Here is a 21,421-nt window from a genome sequence, read left to right on the forward strand (position 1 = left end):
TTCCCGTAAGAGACCCCCATAACTTATAAACATGATTTACACTCAGTCTCTGGCGGCAGGAAGCAGCGGGCAGGCGGAGGCCCCATGTGCGCGCGCTCTCTCTCTCTCTCTCCATAGGCTGATGGGCTTTGTAGTTCTTCCTCTCTGTAGAGCAGGACTTTGCACCCGGTTTGGGAAGGAATCCAGCGGAGCAGCAGCGGAGGACGCGTCCTGAGCGATGCCAATGGCGGCCCGAGGGGTGACCAAAGGAAAGACCCCCAGAGTCATAGATATCCTGCCCTCACCCTCATAGTTTGGGACTTGGAAAACCAAAACACCCACAAAGCCTATCCTCCCCACTGAATTAGCAGCCATAGAGAAAGGTGGATGCATCCCATTGCCAAAGCAAGAGCTCCTCCTGGTGGCAGCTGGCGGAACAGAGCCAGGCTGGCATAAACCGTACCTTGGGGGGCAAGAGAAGGGAATTGGGGGGTCCTCTTGCCTGCCTTCCACGTTCCCTGAGAACCAGCAACTTGTTGTGGGATAGAAGGAGGGGGGTGCCTGGTATGTCATACTGGCAATGCCCAACACATCATGCTGCCACTGCCCTTACATTATGGAAATGCCCAATGTGTTATGCCAGTATTACCCATAACTATGCTGGCACTGCCCAACATCATATTACGCTGGCGGTGCATAATGGTGGCCATCATGTTATGCTGCCACTGCCCAACATACGTTCACAACGAGCATTATTTTATACCCAACACATCATGCCAGCATTACCTAAAATATTATGCTGGCAGCACGAAACACGTTACGATGGCTATCCTGTTATGCTGGCACTGCCCAGAATGTTACGCTGGCAATGCCCAACACATGCTGGCATTACACTTTATTTTACACTGGCACTGCCCAACACATCATGCCAGCATTACCTAAAATATTATGATGGCAGCACGAAACACGTTACGATGGCTATCCTGTTATGCTGGCACTGCCCAAATGGTTATGCTGGCAATGCCCAACACATGCTGGCATTGTGCATTATTTTACACTGGCACTGCCCAACACAACATCCTGGCACTGGCCAACATGTTATGCTAGCATTACCAAAACATTATGCAGACAATGCGTAATGATAGCTATTGTGTTTATACTGGCAATGCCCAAAACATTGTGCTGGTACTTCCCAAATTGTTATGCTGGCAATGCCCAACACATGCTGGCATTAAACTTTCTTTTACACTGGCACCACCCAACACACCATGCCAGCATTACCTAAAATATTTTGCTGGCAGCACAAAACACGTTATGATGGCTATCCTGTTATGCTGGCACTGCCCAAAATGTTATACTGGCAATACCCAACGCATGCTGGCATTATGCATTATTTTACACTGGCACTGCCCAACACATCATGCTGGCACTGGCCAACATGTTATGCTAGCATTACCTAAGACATTATGCTGACAGTGTGTAATGACAGTTGTTGTGTTATACTGGCAATGCCCAAAACATTGTGCTGGTACTTCCCAAATTGTTATGCTGGCAATATGCATTTTACACTGGCAATGCCCAAAACATCATACTGGCACTGGCCAACATGTTATGCTAGCATTACCTAACACATTATGCAGACGTTGTGTAATGATAGCAGTCGTGTTATACTGGCAATGCCCAGCACATGGTGGCATTATGCATTATTTTACACTGGCACTGCCCAACACATCATGCTGGCACTGGCCAACACGTTATGCTAGCATCACCAAAACATTATGTTGACAGTGCATAACGATAGCTATCGTGTTTATACTGGCATTGCCCAAAACATTATGCTGCAACTGCCCAAATAGTTATGCCGGCAATGCCCAACATATGTTAGCACTGACCATTATTTTACATTGTTATGCTAGCATTCCCTAAAACATTACGCTGGCAGTGCAAAACACGTTGTGACGGCCATCATATTATGCTGGCACTGCCCAAAATATTATGCTGTCAATACCCAACCCATCATGCTGGCACTGCCTAACGATTGCCCTTATGTTATGCCGGCAGTGCCCAAAACGTGCTGGAACTGCCCAAATGATTATGTTGGCATTGCCCATTATTTTACACTGGCGCTGCCCAACACATTATGCTGCCGCTGCCCAAACACATTCTACTGGCACTGCCCATCGTGTCATGCTGGCACTGCCCAACCGCACTGTGCCCTCTGGAACGGCAAAGGTAAATAAAAAAGGGGGGGGGGAGAGGATGCAAGTGGGGAGGAGGCGCGGAGAGAGAGAGAAGAACGAGAGAGCGGCCGGCGGAGGCGTGGGAGCCCCCCACCCCCCGGTGTCTATCCGATGGTGAGGCCGAACCCGCACTGGAACTTGTTCTTGCGGTGGTTGAGGAAGGCGCCCATGGCCAGCGTCAAGGGCAAGGGGGGGAGCTTCTTCTCCAAGGTGGCCCCCACAATCCAGTTGCTGTCCACGGAACCTGACGAGGGAAAGACGGGGGGGCGTCAAAGGGAGCCGGAGCAAAGCCAGGGGGTTGGACAGAGACCTAGAGTTGGAAGGGGTCCCCAAAGGCCATCCAGCCCAACCCCCTTCTGCTGACATCAAGGAAAGCACCACCTGATCCCTCCCAACTGATGGCCATCCAACCATATATATGACTGAGAGATGGATGGATGGATGGATAGATATGCAGGCAGGCAGGCAGGCAGGCAGATAAGATAGATAGATAGATAGATAGATACGCAGGCAGGCAGGCAGGCAGGCAGGCAGATAAGATAGATAGATAGATAGATAGATAGATAGATAGATAGATAGATAGATAGATACGCAGGCAGGCAGGCAGGCATATAAGATAGATAGATAGATAGATAGATAGATAGATAGATAGATAGATAGATAGATACGCAGGCAGGCAGGCAGGCAGGCAGGCAGGCAGGCAGGCAGGCAGATAAGATAGATAGATACATAGATAGATAGATAGATAGATAGATAGATAGATAGATAGATAGATAGATAGATAGATACGCAGGCAGGCAGGCAGGCATATAAGATAGATAGATAGATAGAGAGAGAGAGAGAGAGAGAGAGAGATACGCAGGCAGGCAGGCAGATAAGATAGCTAATGGGATAGAGGGATGGATGGATGGAGGGAGGGATGAATGGATGGATGGAGGGATAGTGGGATACATGAATGGAGGGATGGATGCATTGATGGGTGGATAGAGGGAGGGAGGGATGGTTGGATGGATTGATAGATGGATAAATGGATGGATGGATGGATGGATGGATAGATGGATGGATAGATAGATAGATAGATAGATAAGATAAGATAGCTAATGGGATAGAGGGATGGATGGATGGATGGATAGATAGAGGGATAGATTGATAGATAGCTAGTGGGATAGATGAATGGAGGAATGGATGGATAGAGGGATTAATGAATCAATCGATCGATCAATAGCTAGTGGGATATATGGATGAATAGATGGATGGATGGATGGATGGATAGAGGGATAAAGGGGTGGATGAATGGAGGGATGGATGGATAGAGATAGATAGATAGATAGATAAGATAGATAGATGGAATCCTAGATTTGGAAGGGACCCCCAAAGGCCACCCAGACCAATCCCCGTCTGCCATAAAGGAAGGCACAATCCGATCCCTCCTGATTGATGGCCATCCAACCATATATATGACTGAGAGATAGACAGATAGATAGATAGATAAGATAGATAGATGGAATTCTAGATTTGGAAGGGACCCCCAAAGGCCATCCAGTCCAACCCCTTTCTGCCATAAAGGAAGGCACAATCCAATCCCTCCCAACAGATGGCCATCCAACCATATATACGACTGAGAGATAGATAGATAGATAGATAGATAGATAGATAGATAGATAGATAGATGGAATCCTAGACCTGGAAGGGACCCCCAAAGCCATCCAGTCCAACCCCCTTCTGCTGACATCAAGGAAAGCACCACCTGATCCCTCCCAATTGATGACCATCCAACCATATATATGACTGAGAGATAGATAGATAGATAGATAGATAGATAGATAGATAGAATTCTAGATTTGCAAGTGTTCCCCAAAGGCTATCCAGCCCAACCCCCTTCTGTCATAAAGGAAGGCACAAGTTGATCACTCCCAACAGATGACCATCCAGCCTCTGCATACAAACCTCCAGAGAAGAAGTCTCCGCAAGGCTCCCAGTCTACATTCCACTAGAGTTGGAGGGGACCCCCAAAGGACATCCAGTCCACCCCCTTTCTGCCATAATGGAAGACACAATCCGATCCCTCCCAACAGATGACCATCCAGCCTCTGCATACAAACCTCCGGAGAAGAAGTCTCCGCCAGGCTCCCAGTCTACATTCCACTAGAATTGGAAGGGACCCCCAAAGGACATCCAGTCCAACCCCCTTCTGTCGTAAAGCTACCTTTCAAGCCCACTCAAGGTTTTCTCATGAGAATCGATGGTGTGTAATATTTCCATACCTCTGAACAAAAGGTTGGCTTTGGGAAGGTCCAGCTGGTAGCCGAACGTGACGCTGGTGTCCTGCATCCGAGTGCTGGCTTCGAATTCTACCCCAACTTGCAACTGGAGGAATGCCAAAGAAAGGACGTGGAGACAGAAGAAACCAATTACCATATATACTCAAATATAAGCCAAGTTTTTCAGCCCCCTTTTTAGGCTGAAAAAGCCCCCTCGGCTTATACTCGAGTCAAGGTTATTTATTCCATTATTATTATTATTATTATTATTATTATTATTATTATAAATTTATTATTTTACTCTATTTATTATTTTACTCTAATTATTATTTTACATTTATTATTTTACTCTATTTATTCTTACTAGTACATTCACATTATTTTACTCTTATTGTTGTTATTATTTTGTTACATTTGTTATTTTACTCAATTTATTCTTATTATTACATTTACATTATTTTTATTTATAATTATTACATTTACATTATTTTACTCCGTTATTATCATTATTATTTTATTACATTTATTATTTTTATTCTTATTATTACATTTACATTATTTTACTCTTACTATTATTATTTTATTACATTTATTATTTTACTCTATTTATTCTTACTATTACACTTACATTATTTTACTCTGTTATTATCATTATTATTTTATTACATTTATTATTTTTATTCTTATTATTACATTTAAATTATTTTACTCTATTATTATTATTTTATTACATTTATTATTTTACTCTATTTATTGTTATTATTACATTTACATTATTTTATTCTATTATTATTTTATTACATTTATTATTTTACTCTATTTATTCTTATTAGTACATTTACATTATTTTACTCTATTATTATTTTATTATTTTACATGTATATTTACTCTATTTATTCTTATTATTAAATTTACATTCTTTTACTGATAATTATTATATTACATTTATTATTTTACTCTATTTATTCTTATTAGTACATTTACATTCTTTTACTGTTATAATTATTATTTTATTACATCTATTATTTTACTCTATTTATTCTTATTATTACACCTACATTATTTTACTCTGTTAAAATTATTATTTTATTACATTTATTATTTTACTCTATTTGTTCTTATTATTTCACTTACATTATTTTACTCTGTTATTATCATTATTATTTCATTACATTTGTTATTTTTATTCTTATTATTACATTTACATCATTTTACTCTTATTGTTATTATTATTTTATTACATTTATTATTTTACTCTATTTATTCATATTATTACATTCACATTATTTTACTGTTATAATTATTATTTTATTACATCTATTATTTTACTCTATTTATTCTTATTATTACACTTACATTATTTTACTCTGTTATTATCATTATTATTTTATTACATTTATTATTTTTATTCTTATTATTACATTTACATTATTTTACTATTATTATTATTATTATTATTATTATTATTTTATTGCATTTATTATTTTATTCCATTTATTCTTATTATTATATTTACATTATTTTACTATTATTATATTATTATTATTTTACATGTATTTTTACTCTATTTATTCATATTATTACATTTACATTATTTTACTCTTACTATTATTACATTTATTATTTTACTCTATTTATTCTTATTATTACATTTACATTATTTTACTTTTATTATTACATTACATTTATTATTTTACTCTGTTATTATTATTATTATTATTACAATTATTATTTTACTCTATTATTCTTATTATTACATTTACATTATTTTACTCTCATTATTATTATTATTATTATTATTTTATTATTTTACTCTGTTATTATTATTATTATTATATTACAATTATTACTTTTAACTCTTTATTATTATTGGAGGAATACGTAAGCATGTATGGAGAAGTACGGCCATTGGATCTTAGAGTTGGAAGGGACCCCCAAAGGGCATCCAATCAGCCCCCTTTTGCCAGGCAGGAAGACACAATCAAAGCCCTCCCGACAGAGGACCACCTGCCTACCTGGTCGCTGGCTTTGTGGTAGTAGGTGGCGTGGGCCCCTGTCTGCCCGACCGTCAGGGTCCCGATCCAGTTGGGCGCCGTGTACTTCCCGGCCAGAGACATCAAGGTGCCTTCTTCTCCCGGGCGGTGGTGGTACACCAGCTCCCCGCCCAGCGCCAAGCACGGCGTGATGCTCTGCAGGTAATGCGCCACCAGGATCCCTACCAACAAAGAAGTAGCCATCAGAATCAGAGAGGTACAAGGGACCCCTGAAGGCCATCTAGTCCAGACACCTAACAACCCAATGCATGTCCTTCACTCAAAAAAAATTGATTTTGTCATTTGGGAGTTGTAGTTGCTGGGATTTATAGTTCACCTACAATCAAAGAGCATCCCGAACCACACCAACGATGGAATTGAACCAAACTTGGCACACAGTTCTTCCATGACCAGCAGAAAATACTGGAAGGGTTTGGTGGGCAGTGTCCTTTGGTTTTGGAGTTGTAGTTCACCTACATCCAGAGATCATTGTGGACTCAAACAATGATGGATCTGGACCAAACTCCACACAAAGACTCAATATGCCCAAATGTGAACACTGGTGGAGTTTGGGGAAAATAGAATCTTGACATTTGGGAGTTGTCGTTGCTGGGATTTGTAGTTCATCTACAATCAAAGAACATTCTGAACCCCACCAATGATGGAATTGAACCAAACTTGGCACACAGTTCTCCCATGACCAACAGAACACAATAGAAGGGTTTGGGGGCTTTGGGGGACACTGATCTTGAGTTTGGGAGTTGTAGTTCACCTACATCCAGAGATGACTGTGGACTCAAACAATGATGGATCTGGACCAAACTCTACACGAATACTCAATATGCCCAAATGTGAACACTGGTGGAGTTTGGGGAAAAATAAAATCTTGACATTTGGGAGTTGTAGTTGCTGGGATTTATAGTTCACCTACAATCAAAGAGCATTCTGAACCCCACCAACGATGAAATTGAACCAAACTTGGCACACGGTTCTCCCATGACCAACAGAAAATATAGAGGGGTTTGGGGGACACTGATCTTGAGTTTGGGAGTTGTAGTTCACCTACATCCAGAGATGACTGTGGACTCAAACAATGATGGATCTGGACCAAACTCTACAAGAATACTCAATATACCTAAACATCAAGAAGGGAAAGGAGGAGCCACCTTACCTGATCCCAGCAAAACGTCGGGGTTCCCTAGCGTGACGGCCGCCGTGAAGTCTGTGCCCTGGTATTCACAGTCCGCTTGCCAGTTCACAAACTTGGACTGTTGCGTCTGCGATGGAAGAGAAAAAGGATGCAAAGGGAGAAGGGAGGGAGTTATAGTTTTGCCTTGGTTTGAGGGGGAAAATGTGATTAATTCTTGCTATTATATTACAATACTAGCTGCACCCTGGCTACGCGTTGCTGTGGCCTCTGAAAACAGGAATCCCGGACATGAAACAATTTGGGCTAGGGAACACCTCCCCACAAAGGTTTCCTGTAGGCAGGAAGAAGCCAGGCTTTTAAGCTGCAAGGCTTTTCAAAGATTATGAAGGTAGGCAACGTATATGTATTTGTGTGCATGTGTATATATGTGTATATTTGTGTGTGCTTGTGTATGTGTATATATGTGTGAAGAAGAGGATTTTATGGGCTTCACAGGAAGTAATGGGTCTGGGAGTTGTGACGAGGATGGGTTGGATTGGACTCGTGTGCAAGAAGTTAGAGATGTGTGTACACAACCTACGTCCAGCGATACTTCTGAGGGGTTTTCTGGGGACTGGCAATCTGGTGATACATGGGGAGACCTAAGTCTTGATAAGAGATGGAAAAGTTGGCGAGAGGGGCATTGGCGATCAGTTTTGGAGGCTAAAGCAGCTGACAGTGACGAGGAGAGGGCGGAGGACAGCTCATCAACAGATAATGAGTTGTAACATAAATGTAGGCACTGGGGTAATGGAACTTTGCAGAAGGCAAAGTGTTGAATTCGTGCCTGGGTCTTTGTCGCTGCCATTTCTCTTGCTGGGTCCTGTAACTACAGGTTGCTGTATCCTCCGTGTATCGACTGGCTTGGAATATCGTGAGTGCTGACTTCCCCTCTTCTTTTCGGATTGCTTGGACGACGCTGCTGCTTTTTGGACTTTAACATCTTCTACTGGACTTATTTCAACTTTGGACTGCATTTGGATGACAGCTTTGCTCTTCTACACCTTGTTTGTTTGCATTCTTTGAACTCTGTGATTTTGAGGGGTTTTGCTCAAACTTTTGTTTATCCCAGATTACTTACTTAGGCGATCCCTCGTTGGACAAGTAAGATGGTCTTCCATTATGGATTTCCTTGTGGGTCCGTATGTGGCTGTGGAGCCCTATTCTTGACCCATGACCTTCTGGCAAGGAAACTAGTCCAATGTGGGCTAGGCAAAACTACGGTGAGGTGGATCTGTAATTGGTTAAGTGGACGAACACAGAGGGTGCTCACTAATGCTTCCTCTTCATCTTGGAAAGAAGTGACGAGCGGAGTGCCACCAGCAGGGTTCCGTCCTGGGCCCGGTCCTGTTCAACATCTTGATTAATGACTTAGATGAAGGGCTAGAAGGCAGGATCATCAAGTTTGCAGACGACACCAAATTGGGAGGGAGAGCCAATAGTCCAGAGGACAGGAGCAGGATTCAAAACGATCTTGACAGATTAGAGAAATGATGGGCCAAAACTAACAAAATGAAGTTCAATAGTGACAAATGCAAGATACTCCACTTAGGCAGAAAAAATGAAATGCAAAGATACAGAATGGGGGACGCCTGGCTTGAGAGCAGTACGTGTGAAAAAGATCTTGGAGTCCTCGTGGACAACAAGTTAAACATGAGCCAGGAATGTGATGTGGCGGCAAAAAAAGCCAATGGGATTTTGGCCAGCATCAAGAGGAGCCTAGTGTCTAGATCTAAGGAAGTCATGCTCCCCATGCTCTATTCTGCTTTGGTTAGACCACACCTGGAATATTGTGTCCAATTCTGGGCACCACAGTTCAAGAGAGATATTGACAAGCTGGAATGTGTCCAGAGGAGGGCGACTAAAATGATCAAGGGTCTGGAGAACAAGCCCTATGAGGAGCGGCTTGGGGAACTGGGCATGTTTAGCCTGAAGAAGAGAAGGATGAGAGGAGATATGATAGCCATGTATAAATATGTGAGAGGAAGCCACAGGGAGGAGGGAGCAAGCTTGTTTTCTGCTTCCTTGGAGACTAGGACGCGGAACAATGGCTTCAAACTACAAGAGAGGAGATTCCATCTGAACATTAGGAAGAACTTCCTGACTGTGAGAGCCGTTCAGCAGTGGAACTCTCTGCCCCAGAGTGTGGTGGAGGCTCCCTCTTTGGAAGCTTTTAAGCAGAGGCTGGATGGCCATCTGTCAGGGGTGATTTGAATGCAATATTCCTGCTTCTTGGCAGAATGGGGTTGGACTGGATGGCCCAGGAGGTCTCTTCCAACTCTTTGATTCTATGATTCTATGATTCTTCCGCAGTGAGGGCATTGGTTTCCAGGTGGAAGGCGGCCCCAGTTGGGGTTGGCTTGACGCGCCTTCCTCCTGGCACGTTTCTCTCTTTCACCCTCCACTCATGCCTCCTCAAATTCTGCAGCACTGCTGGTCACAGCTGTCCTCCAGCTGGAGCGCTCAAGGGCCAGGGCTTCCCAGTTCTCAGTCTCTATGCCACAGTTTTTAAGGTTGGCTTTGAGCCCATCTTTAAATCTCTTTTCCTGTCCACCAACGTTCCTTTTTCCGTTCTTAAGTTCGGAGTAGAGCAACTGCTTTGGGAGACGGTGGTCAGGCATCCGGACAACGTGGCCGGCCCAGCGGAGTTGATGTTGGAGGACCATCGCTTCAATGCTGGTGGTCTTTGCTTCTTCCAGCACACTGACGTTTGTCCGCTTGTCTTCCCAGGAGATTTGCAGGATTTTCCGGAGGCAGCGCTGATGGAAACGTTCCAGGAGCTGCATGTGACGTCTGTAGACAGTCCACGTCTCACAGGCATAGAGCAGGGTTGGGAGGGGAATAGCTTTATAGACAAGCACCTTGGTCTCCCTTCGGATGTCCCGGTCCTCAAACACTCTCTGCTACATTCAGAAAAATGCTGCGCTCGCAGAGCTCAGGCGGTGTTGTATTTTGGTCTCGATGTTGATTTTGGTGGAGAGGTGGCTGCCAAGGGAGCGGAAATGGTCCACATTTTCTAATGTTACACCTTTAAGCTGTATCACTGGCATTGGAGAGGGGTTGGCTGGTGCCTGCTGGAACAGCACCTTGGTTTTCTCAATGTTCAGTGACAGGCCGAGCTTCGTGTATGCTTCTGCGAAGGTGTTGAGAGTGGCTTGTAGATCTTCTTCTGAATGCGCACAGACGACATTGTCATCAGCATACTGGAGTTCTATAACAGATGTTGTTGTAACCTTGGTTTTGGCTTTCAGTCTGCTGTTTGTTTATCCCAGATTATATGCCGGTTTAATCCGGATTATTTGCTAAATTGAGTTTTTACCTTGCAATTTGCTAGAGACTTTCAGTTTTGACCAGGGACACTGAAGTAAGTGTCTCTGAGTCCTTTTTGTTGCCTTAATAAACTTTGTATATAGTTTATCCTGTGTCTTGCTCTTTGAAGGCGCCTGGATCCCGACGCACATACACAAATATATACACCTATACACACACAAAACACATATTCACAGACTGGGCCACAGCAACGCTAGTATATTGTATGTATATATATCTTGTAAGCTGCTCTGAGTTCCCTAAATGTTGTAAATAAATAAATGTTTGCAGACCACTTCCTTAATTATCCTTTCCAGAATCCTGCCTGGTATCGACGTGAGGCTGACCGGACATTGGTCATTGTTTGGGTCGTGCTTTTTTAGTAATAATAATAAAACTTTATTTATATACCGCTCCATCCCACCCGTGGGAGCGCAAACCCTTGGGCCCGTGTACCTGAAAGGCCAACTTGGAGCTGATCCGGCTGGAGAGCTGGTGGATGATCTGTGCATTGAGGCTGCCGCTGTTGTCCATGTCGCCCACCAAGACGGGAAAGGCCTGAGCGGAAAAGAGAGACGTAGCGCGGGTGAAGCAGGCTATTGGGTTGGTGGGAGGCTTCTGAAGAGGAGGAAGGGCCCTCAAAAGGAGGCTTTTGGCACATTAATGGTTTTGCAAGGCTTCTGGCCTTCCTAGATTGGGTTTCTGGACTTTTGGTGAGCCTTGATAAGAGTTTCTGGACTCCAATTCCCATCATCCTTGGCCTGGAAAGAGGAAGTTTGGGGCGGGGGCGGGGGGGCGGGGGTTAGGGCTACTTAGAGGAGGCATTAAATTGGGAGTTCTTGGCGCATTAATGGTTTTGCAAGACTTGTGACCTTCCTAGATTGGGTTTCAGGACTCCAGTTCCCATCATCCGTGGCCTGTTGGACCTGGAAAGAGGAAGTTGGGGGTGAGGTGGGTCAGGGCTTCTTGGAAGAGGGATCAAAAGGGGAGTTCCTGCTCCATTAATGGTTTTGCATGACTTGTGACTATCCTAGTTAGGGATTCTGGACTCCAACTCCCATCATGCTTGCCTGTTGGGTTGGTGGGAGGCTCCTTAAGAGGAAGAAGTGCCCCCACAGGGGAGCTGTTGGCACATTAATGGTTTTGCAAGGCTTGTGACCATCCTAGACTGGGGTTAGAGCCCCTTTTGAATCTTTGCACACACACACACACGTACGTACCTCTGTGGGGCTGACCTGCTTCGTCCCGACGTAGGTCACCCCAAAGTGGTAATTGGAGTCGCCGACGGTACTGAGGGCCACCGTGTGATTCACCTTCGAGGAAGACAACATTCGTGGATGATTAAAGGGGCCGACAACTAACTTTTCGTAGGTGAGCGAGGCGGCCGCACAAATAATGTGTTTCCAAAGCCACTCCCTTGGGAAACCCTCCCTGAAAACGGCAAGCGTTCCATCTTACCTGGAAGTGGCTACTGAGCCCTTTGTTCACCGTCAGCTTCACGCCCTCCATTTGGATGGGAAACAATTCTGGAAACAGTCGGGGGGAAACAAGGTTCAGCTCTCAGAATGCTATCGCACTGACCCAAAGTGGGGTCAAACTGTATTATTTCGACAGTGTAGACCAGTGGTTCCCAACTTTTTTTAGACCAGGGACCACTTTGACCAGGGACCACTCTACAACATCAGGACCAAAAGGGTTACGAATCTGTTTTTGGTCAACTTTAGATTCGGTTTGGTTATTTGGGGTGCTGATTCAGAAAATTGCATTGGAAAGACCACATCCGCTGATTCACAACATTACATTGGATAGACCACATCAGCTGATTCAGAAAATTGTATTGGATAGACCACATTAGCTGGTTCAGAACATTGCATTGGATAGACCACATCAGCTGATTCAGAAAATTGCATTGGATAGACCACATCAGCTGAATCAGAAAATTGCACTGGATAGACCACATCAGCTGATTCACAACATTGCATTGGATAGACCACATCAGCTGATTCAGAAAACTGCATTGGATAGACCACATCAGCGGATTCAGAAAATTGCATTGGATAGACCACATCAGCTGATTCAGAAAACTGCATTGGATAAACCACATCAGCTGATTCAGAAAACTGCACTGGATAGACCACATCAGCAGATTCAGAAAACTGCAATGGATAGACCACATCAACTGATTCAGAAAATTGCACTGGATAGACCACATCAGCTGAATCAGAAAATTGCACTAGATAGACCACATCAGCTGGTTCAGAAAATTGCATTGGATAGACCACATCAGCTGATTTGGAATTGCCTTGGATAGACCACATCAGCTGATTCAGAAAATTGCACTGGATAGACCACATCAGCTGATTCAGAAAATTGCACTGGATAGACCACATCAGCTGATTCAGAAAATTGCACTGGATTGACCACATCAGCTCTAGTTTTTGATACAGAACATATGCCCTCCAGTAGTTGCCATCTGCTCGCCCACAGAAAACCATATTTAATAACCTAGAGCTGATGTGATCTATCCAATGCAATTTTCAGAATCAGCTGATGTGATCTATTATTATTATTATTCTTAATTATTATTCTTAATTATTATTCTTAATTATTATTATTATTATTATTATTATTATTATTATTATTATTCTGGATCTATCCCTTCCCCTATCTAAGGCAATTTTCTGAATCCGCTGATGTGGTCTATCCAATGCAATTTTCATCTAGCAGCAGCCAATCCGCTTCACTTTCTTTCTCGGTCCCATGACAGAGGGCCACTTCACCCCAGCCACAACCAATCTGCTTTGTACCTTTCCCTTCCCCTGAGTGGGGGACCCTTCCCGTACCTTTGCACTTCCGGTGGCACTGCTCAAACGTTCCTGGGTTGGGGAGCTGGTCGCACTTGTCGTCGGCGGGGCGGTCTTGCGTGGGGGGCACCAGCCCGGCGACGGGGGGCATGGAGAAGCCGGGCGGCACCGAGACCAAGCCGGAGCCCGGCCCGGGCGGGGCCGCCGGAGGGGGGGCCGGGGAGCTGGCGGCCAGGACGTTGCCCATGGCGAGGATCTACGGTCAAAGAACAAAGAGGGGGTCAGTCATGCGGCGAGAGCAAAGTAAAGACCCCAAAGGACAGCATCAGGACCCCAAATCATAATCAGGATCCCAAATAATAATCAGGAGCATTAAAATCACTGCTGACCAAAAGGTCATGAGTACGAAGACAGCCCGGGTCAGAGTAAGCTCCTGACCATTTGTCAACAAGGGCTGAGAAAAGCGGTATACAAATATAGTAAATCTATATAAATAAAAATGTCATGTTCGTTTGTGGGATTGACATAACCCAAAAACCACTGGACGAATTGACACCAAATTTGGACACAAGACACCTCTCAGGCCAATGAGTGACCATCACTGATAAAAACACTGGAAAATACAGCAGAAGAGACTTAAAAGCCAAAAAACAAAAATTACAACGCATGTGCAAAACCACATATGTACACATATACACAAATATATACACAGATATATGCACACACAAAACACATACACAGAAAGGGGGAAGGAAGGAAGGAGAGAAGGAGGGAAAGAGAGAAGGAAAAAAGGAAGAGAAGGAAGGAAGAAGGAAATAAAAAAGTGAAAGAGGGAAGGAAGGAGAGAAAGAACGAAAGAGAGAAAGAGGGAGGGAAGGAAGGAAAGAGACAAGGAAGTTTGGAACCAAAGAGCAAAGGAAGTGAGAAAAGAAACAGGTAGAGAAGGAAGAAAGAAGAAGGGAAAGAAAAAGAGGGAAGGAAGGAGAGACAAGGAAGGATGGAACCAAAGAGCAAAGGAAGTGAGAAAAGAAACAGGTAGAGAAGGAAGAAAGAAGAAGGGAAAGAAAAAGAGGGAAGGAAGGAGAGACAAGGAAGGATGGAACCAAAGAGCAAAGGAAGTGAGAAAAGAAACAGGTAGAGAAGGAAGAAAGAAGAAGGGAAAGAAAAAGAGGGAAGGAAGGAGAGACAAGGAAGGATGGAACCAAAGAGCAAAGGAAGTGAGAAAAGAAACAGGTAGAGAAGGAAGAAAGAAGAAGGGAAAGAAAAAGAGGGAAGGGAGGAAAGAAAGAAAGAAGGAGAGAAAGAAGGAGGGAAGGAAGAAAAGAGACAAGGAAGTTTGGAACCAAAGAGCAAAGGAAGTGAGAAAAGAAACAGGTAGAGAAGGAACAGGTAGAGAAGGAAGAAAGAAGAAGGGAAAGAAAAAGAGGGAAGGAAGGAAGGAAGGAAAGAAAGAAAGAAGAAGGGAAAGAAAAAGAGGGAAGGGAGGAAAGAAAGAAAGGAGAGAAAGAGGGAGGGAAGGAAGGAAGGAGACAAGGAAGGATGGAACCAAAGAGCAAAGGAAGTGAGAAAAGAAACAGGTAGAGAAAGAAGAAAGAAGAAGGGAAAGAAAGAAATAGAGGGAGGGAGGGAGGGAGGGAAGGAGAGAGAGAGAGGGGGGGGAAGGTTGGCCACAGTAATGCCTGGCGAGAAGAGCTAGTAAATGAATAAATAAACCTTTGCAGCCCGAAAGACAGTTGCATCTGTCAAGTAGGAAATTTAGGTACCGCATATGCCAGGAGGCTAATTTAACTAATTTACGATGCCATAAAAATCTCCAGCAGCGTGCAAAAGAATGAGGAAGTACTCCATCGGCGTCACAAGTGGACGGTAAAGCGACAACTCCCCTGGTGGCCAGAATTTGAGGCATACTCTCATGAAGCTGGAAAGTTAAATAACTAATTTATGACACCATAAAAATCTCCAGCGACGTGCAAAAGAATGAGGAAGTACTCTATCGGTGTCACAAGTGGACGGTGAAGCGACAGCTCCCCCGGTGGCCAGAATTTGAAGCATACCCTCATGAAGCTGGAATGTTAAATAGCCTCTGTGTGTCTGCCTATATATGTTGTGTGTCTATGGCATTGAATGTTTGCCATGTATATGTGCATTGTGATCCGACTCTGGGACTCATCTCCATTTCTAAGCCGAAGAGCCGGCGTTGTCCATAGACACCTCCAAGGTCATGTGGCCATTGGCATGACTGCATGGTTCACCATTACCTTCCCGCCGGAGCGTTACGTATTCATCTACTCGAACGAACAATTTTATTGACAGTGGAAACACAACATACAACATACATCCAAGGATGATGGAAACTGGAGTCCAGAAACCCAATCTAGGATCGTTAAAAGTCTTGCAAAATCATTAATGCACCAGGAACTCCCCTTTCGATCCCTCCTGCAAGAAGCCCTGACACCACCTTCCTCTTTTCAGGCCCAACAGACCAAGGCTGATGGGAATTGTAGTCCAGCTGCCCAATCTGTGATTGTCACAAGTCTTGCAAAATCATTAATGCACCAGAAACTCCCCTTTCGATCTGTCCTGCAAGAAGCCCTGACATCACCTTACTCTTTCCAGGCCCAACAGACCAAGGATAATGGGAATTGTAGTCCACCAGCCCAATCTGTGATTTCTCACAAGTCTTGCAAAATCATTAATGCACCAACAGCCTCCCTTTGGGCCCCCTTCCTCCTTTTAAAGCGCCTCCCACTAAGCCAAATAGGCCAAGGATGATGGGAACTGGAGTCTTGAAACCATGCAAAACCTTTAATGCACCAGGAGCTTCCCTTACAAGAAGCCCTGACCCCACTTTCCTATTTTCAGACCCAACTGGCCAAGGATGAAGGGAACTGGAGTCCAGAGAGCCTTATTTGGAAAAGTCAAATGCTTACAGAACCATTGACCTGGATCCTCCTCCTCTTTTTAGGAAGCCCCCCCCCCCCCACACATACACACCCCTTTCCAAGCCCTGCAAGCAAGGATGATGGGAACTGGAGTCCAGAAACTCAAACCAGGATGGTTACAAGTCTTGCAAAATTATTAATGCACCTACACCTTTCCTTTGGGGCCCCTTCCTCCTCTTCGGAAGCCTTCCACCAACCTAATAGCCCAAGGATGATGGGAGTTGGAGTCCAGAAACCTATCAAGGACTACCAAAAGTCTTGAAACCCAATCTGTGATGGTCACAAGTCATGCAAAATCATTAATGTAGAAGGAACTCCCCTTTCGATCACCCTGACCCCCAACTTTCTCTTTCAAGGCCCAACAGGCCAAGGATGATGGGAACTGGAGTCCAGAAAGTCTATCAAGACTCACCAAAAGTCCAGAAACCCAATCTAGGAAGGTCACAAGCCTTACAAAACCATTAATGAGTCAATAATCTCCCTTTGGGGGCCCATCATCCTCTTAAGAAGCCTTCCACCAACCTAATAGGCCAAGGATGATGGGAGTTGGAGTCCAGAAGCCTATCAAGGACTACCAAAACTCTTGAAACCCAATCTGGGATGGTCACAAATCATACAAAATCATTAATGTAGAAGGAACTCCCCTTTCGATCACCCTGACCCTCAACTTTCTCTTTCCAGGCCAACTATCCCTAACAGGCCAAGGAGGATGGGAACTGGAGTCCAGAAACTCTATCAAGGCTCACCAAAAGTCCAGAAACCAAATCTAGGAAGGTCACAAGCCTTGCAAAACCATTAATGCGCCAATAACCTCCCTTTGGGGGCCCTCATCCTCTTAAAGAGTCTCCCACCAACCCAATAGCCCAAGGATGATGGGAACTGGAGTCCAGAAACCCTATCAAGACTTACCAAAAGTCCAGAAACCCAATCTAGGAAGGCCACAAGCTATGCAAAACCATTAATGCGCCAACAGCCTCCCTTTGAGGGCCCTTCTTCCTCTTAAGGAGTCTCCCACCAATCCAACAGGCAAGGATGATGGGAACTGGAGTACAGAAACTCTACCAAGGCTCACCAAAAGTCCAGAAACCCAATCTAGGAAGGCCACAAGCCATGGAAAACCATTAATGTGCCAAAAGCCTCCTCTTGGGGGCTCTTCCTCCTCTTAAGGAGCCTCCCACCAACCCAACAGGCAAGGATGATGGGACCTGGAGTCCTGAATCCCTAACTAGGAGGGTCACAAGTCTTGCAAAAGCATTAATACACCTACAGTTTTCCTTTGGGGGCCCTTCCACCTCTTCAGAAGCCTCCCACTAACCCAATAGCCCAAGGATGATGGGAACTGGAGTCCAGAATCCCTACCAAGGCTCACCAAAAGTCCAGAAACCCAATCTAGGAAGGCCACAAGCTATGCAAAACCATTAATGCGCCAACAGCCTCCCTTTGAGGGCCCTTCTTCCTCTTAAGGAGTCTCCCACCAATCCAACAGGCAAGGATGATGGGAACTGGAGTACAGAAACTCTACCAAGGCTCACCAAAAGTCCAGAAACCCAATCTAGGAAGGCCACAAGCCATGGAAAACCATTAATGTGCCAAAAGCCTCCTCTTGGGGGCTCTTCCTCCTCTTAAGGAGCCTCCCACCAACCCAACAGGCAAGGATGATGGGACCTGGAGTCCTGAATCCCTAACTAGGAGGGTCACAAGTCTTGCAAAAGCATTAATACACCTACAGTTTTCCTTTGGGGGCCCTTCCACCTCTTCAGAAGCCTCCCACTAACCCAATAGCCCAAGGATGATGGGAACTGGAGTCCAGAATCCCTACCAAGGCTCACCAAAAGTCCAGAAACCCAATCTAGGAAGGCCACAAGCTATGCAAAACCATTAATGCGCCAACAGCCTCCCTTTGAGGGCCCTTCTTCCTCTTAAGGAGTCTCCCACCAATCCAACAGGCAAGGATGATGGGAACTGGAGTACAGAAACTCTACCAAGGCTCACCAAAAGTCCAGAAACCCAATCTAGGAAGGCCACAAGCCATGGAAAACCATTAATGTGCCAAAAGCCTCCTCTTGGGGGCTCTTCCTCCTCTTAAGGAGCCTCCCACCAACCCAACAGGCAAGGATGATGGGACCTGGAGTCCTGAATCCCTAACTAGGAGGGTCACAAGTCTTGCAAAAGCATTAATACACCTACAGTTTTCCTTTGGGGGCCCTTCCACCTCTTCAGAAGCCTCCCACTACCCCAAAAGCCCAAGGATGATGGGAACTGGAGTCCAGAATCCCTACCAAGGCTCACCAAAAGTCCAGAAACCCAATCTAGGAAGGCCACAAGCCTTGCAAAACCATTAATGCGCCAAAAGCATCACTTTGGGGGCCCTTCTTCCTCTTAAGGAGCCTCCCACCAACCCAAACAGGCCAGGATGATGGGAGTTGTAGTGCCAAGGCCTCACCTGTTCAACTAAGGCTAAGCAGAGCCACTCAGGAGCCCATAGTTCCTCATTCAAAGCCCCCAAAACGCCCTGAAATGCACCCCAAGTCCTCACAAGCCAGGAATGATGGGAATCCGAGTCCCTCCCGCCGTCCTCCTTTGGGGCTCACCTTTTTTTCCCTTCCCGAGACCCGTAACGGCAGCCGCAGCAGCGAGGGCTGGAGCCGGGAGACACCCGAACCCGCCTGCTCCGAAACCCCGCCCCCTTTCCATCCCTATTGGCTGGTATCCATCTTAGCCCCGCCCCTACTGCTCAATCCCGCGGTTCTATTGGGTTAAGGCTAGATCAAGCCACGCCCCCTGTTCCTCCTCCAAAATCCGTGTGCTCCTCATGGCCCAGCGATGTCCCGCCTCTTCCGCTCCGTCATTGGCCCCAACCACACTCCCTGATTGGTCCATCGCGATGGACCAATCTGGACTCTGTCTACCACGATTGGTCCAAAGGGCGTCTCTTCGCGTTCCCATTGGTTGCTTTCTAATCAGAGGCGGGGAATAGGTTTCCCGACGGCCTCTGATTGGTGGAGAGCGGGATTGGCGAAAAAGGCAAGGTCAGAAGCGAAGAGCAGCCGCAAGCAAGGTCAGGTGGGCGTCCCAGAGTGCCCCGCGGCCGCCATAGAGGTTTCAAAGGCTAGAGCGGTACTTCAAAACCTGTCAAGATGGCGGAAAGGATGGCGGCCATCTTTGTAGAGGCAAGGAGGATGCCCCGCGGTTGCTATAGCAACCACTGGAGCCAATCAGGGTGAGGAATTTTTACACGGTGTTATCTAAGCAAACAATAATTTGAATAATGTCATGAATATTAATATATGTTAATTTGAAGGGCTCCTGGTCAAGATATATAATGGAATATATTACAATAAATATAATATAATATGATAAATAAATAAATAGTAAAACAAATATAATAATATAATAAATATAAATATAATAATTAATATATAAAAATAGAAATAATATATTATATTAAATAAATAAATAGTAAAACAAATATAATAAATAAAATGTAATAAATATAATTATAATAATTAATATAATACAATAAAAATAATATAATGTATTAAATAAATAATAAGTAAAACAAATATAATAATATAATAAATATAAATATAATAATTAATATATTAAAATAAAAATAATATAATAAATAAAAATATAATAATTAATATATTAAAATAAAAATAATATAATAATATAATAAATATAAATATAATAAATATAATAATTAATATATAAATATAATATAATATAATATAATGAATAAATTAATAGTAAAACTAATATAATTATATAATAAATATAAATATAATAATTAATATATAAAAATAAATATAATATAATATATTAAATAAATAATTACACCTCAGCAAGCGAGTGTCCAAAAGTGGCAGGCTCAAACCCAGATCCTCAACCAATGGCTGATACCAAATGAGAGACTCCCCCCTGGGCACACAGAGGACTGGGCAACTTGGAAGGCGCTGAACAGACTGCGCTCTGACACCACGAGATACAACCTTAGGAAATTGGGCCCAGCAAGCGAGAGTCCAAAAGTGGCAGGCTCAAAACCAGAACCTCAACCAATGGCTGATACCAAATGAGGGACTCCCCCCTGGGCACACAGAGGACTGGGCAACTTGGAAGGCGCTGAACAGACTGCGCTCTGGCACCACAAGATACAACCTTAGGAAATTGGGCCCAGCAAGCGAGAGTCCAAAAGTGGCAGGCTCAAACCCAGAACCTCAACCTCAACAGTGGAACTCTCTGGCCCAGAGTGTGGTGGAGGCCATCTGTTGGGGGTGCTTTGAATGCGATTGTCCTGCTTCTTGGCAGAATGGGGTTGGACTGGTTGACCCAACCCTAGGATTCTATGACTTGGGAAGTTATTGAGTTTGGGGGACAATTCAAGAATGGGAAACGTAATTTTGGAGGACAGGAAAAAAGATTGAAAGATGGGCTCAAAGCCAACCTGAAAAACTGTGGCATAGATACTGAGAGAGGACTGGGAAGCCCTGGCACTTGAGCTCTCCAGCTGGAGGTCAGCTGTGACCAGCAGTGCTGCAGAATTTGGAGAGGCACAAGGACTGAAAGATGGGCCCAAAGCCAAGCTTTAAAACTGTGGCATAGGCACTGAGAGAGAACTGGAACTGTGCTATAGACACTGAGAAGTGGGAAGGCCTGACCCCTGA

At 44.3% G+C, this 21,421-nt stretch overlaps 1 protein-coding gene across 1 annotated transcript; it reads right to left on the bottom strand.

Annotated features, from left to right (window-relative positions):
• Positions 1 to 2,208: 2,208 nt before the first annotated feature.
• Positions 2,209 to 19,435, bottom strand: LOC132780614 (mitochondrial import receptor subunit TOM40 homolog). Its single transcript, XM_067461697.1, has 9 exons — positions 19,349 to 19,435; positions 13,855 to 14,071; positions 12,470 to 12,537; positions 12,232 to 12,324; positions 11,468 to 11,569; positions 7,685 to 7,790; positions 6,496 to 6,695; positions 4,484 to 4,586; positions 2,209 to 2,463 (listed from the first exon to the last, which is right to left on the bottom strand). Exons 2-9 carry the CDS (start codon positions 14,060 to 14,062, stop codon positions 2,324 to 2,326), a joined length of 1,020 nt encoding a protein of 339 aa, XP_067317798.1. The 5' UTR covers positions 14,063 to 14,071; positions 19,349 to 19,435; the 3' UTR covers positions 2,209 to 2,323.
• Positions 19,436 to 21,421: the final 1,986 nt, after the last annotated feature.

The sequence above is a fragment of the Anolis sagrei genome, chromosome Y (genome assembly GCF_037176765.1).
Source record: "Anolis sagrei isolate rAnoSag1 chromosome Y, rAnoSag1.mat, whole genome shotgun sequence".
NCBI lineage: Eukaryota > Metazoa > Chordata > Lepidosauria > Squamata > Dactyloidae > Anolis > Anolis sagrei.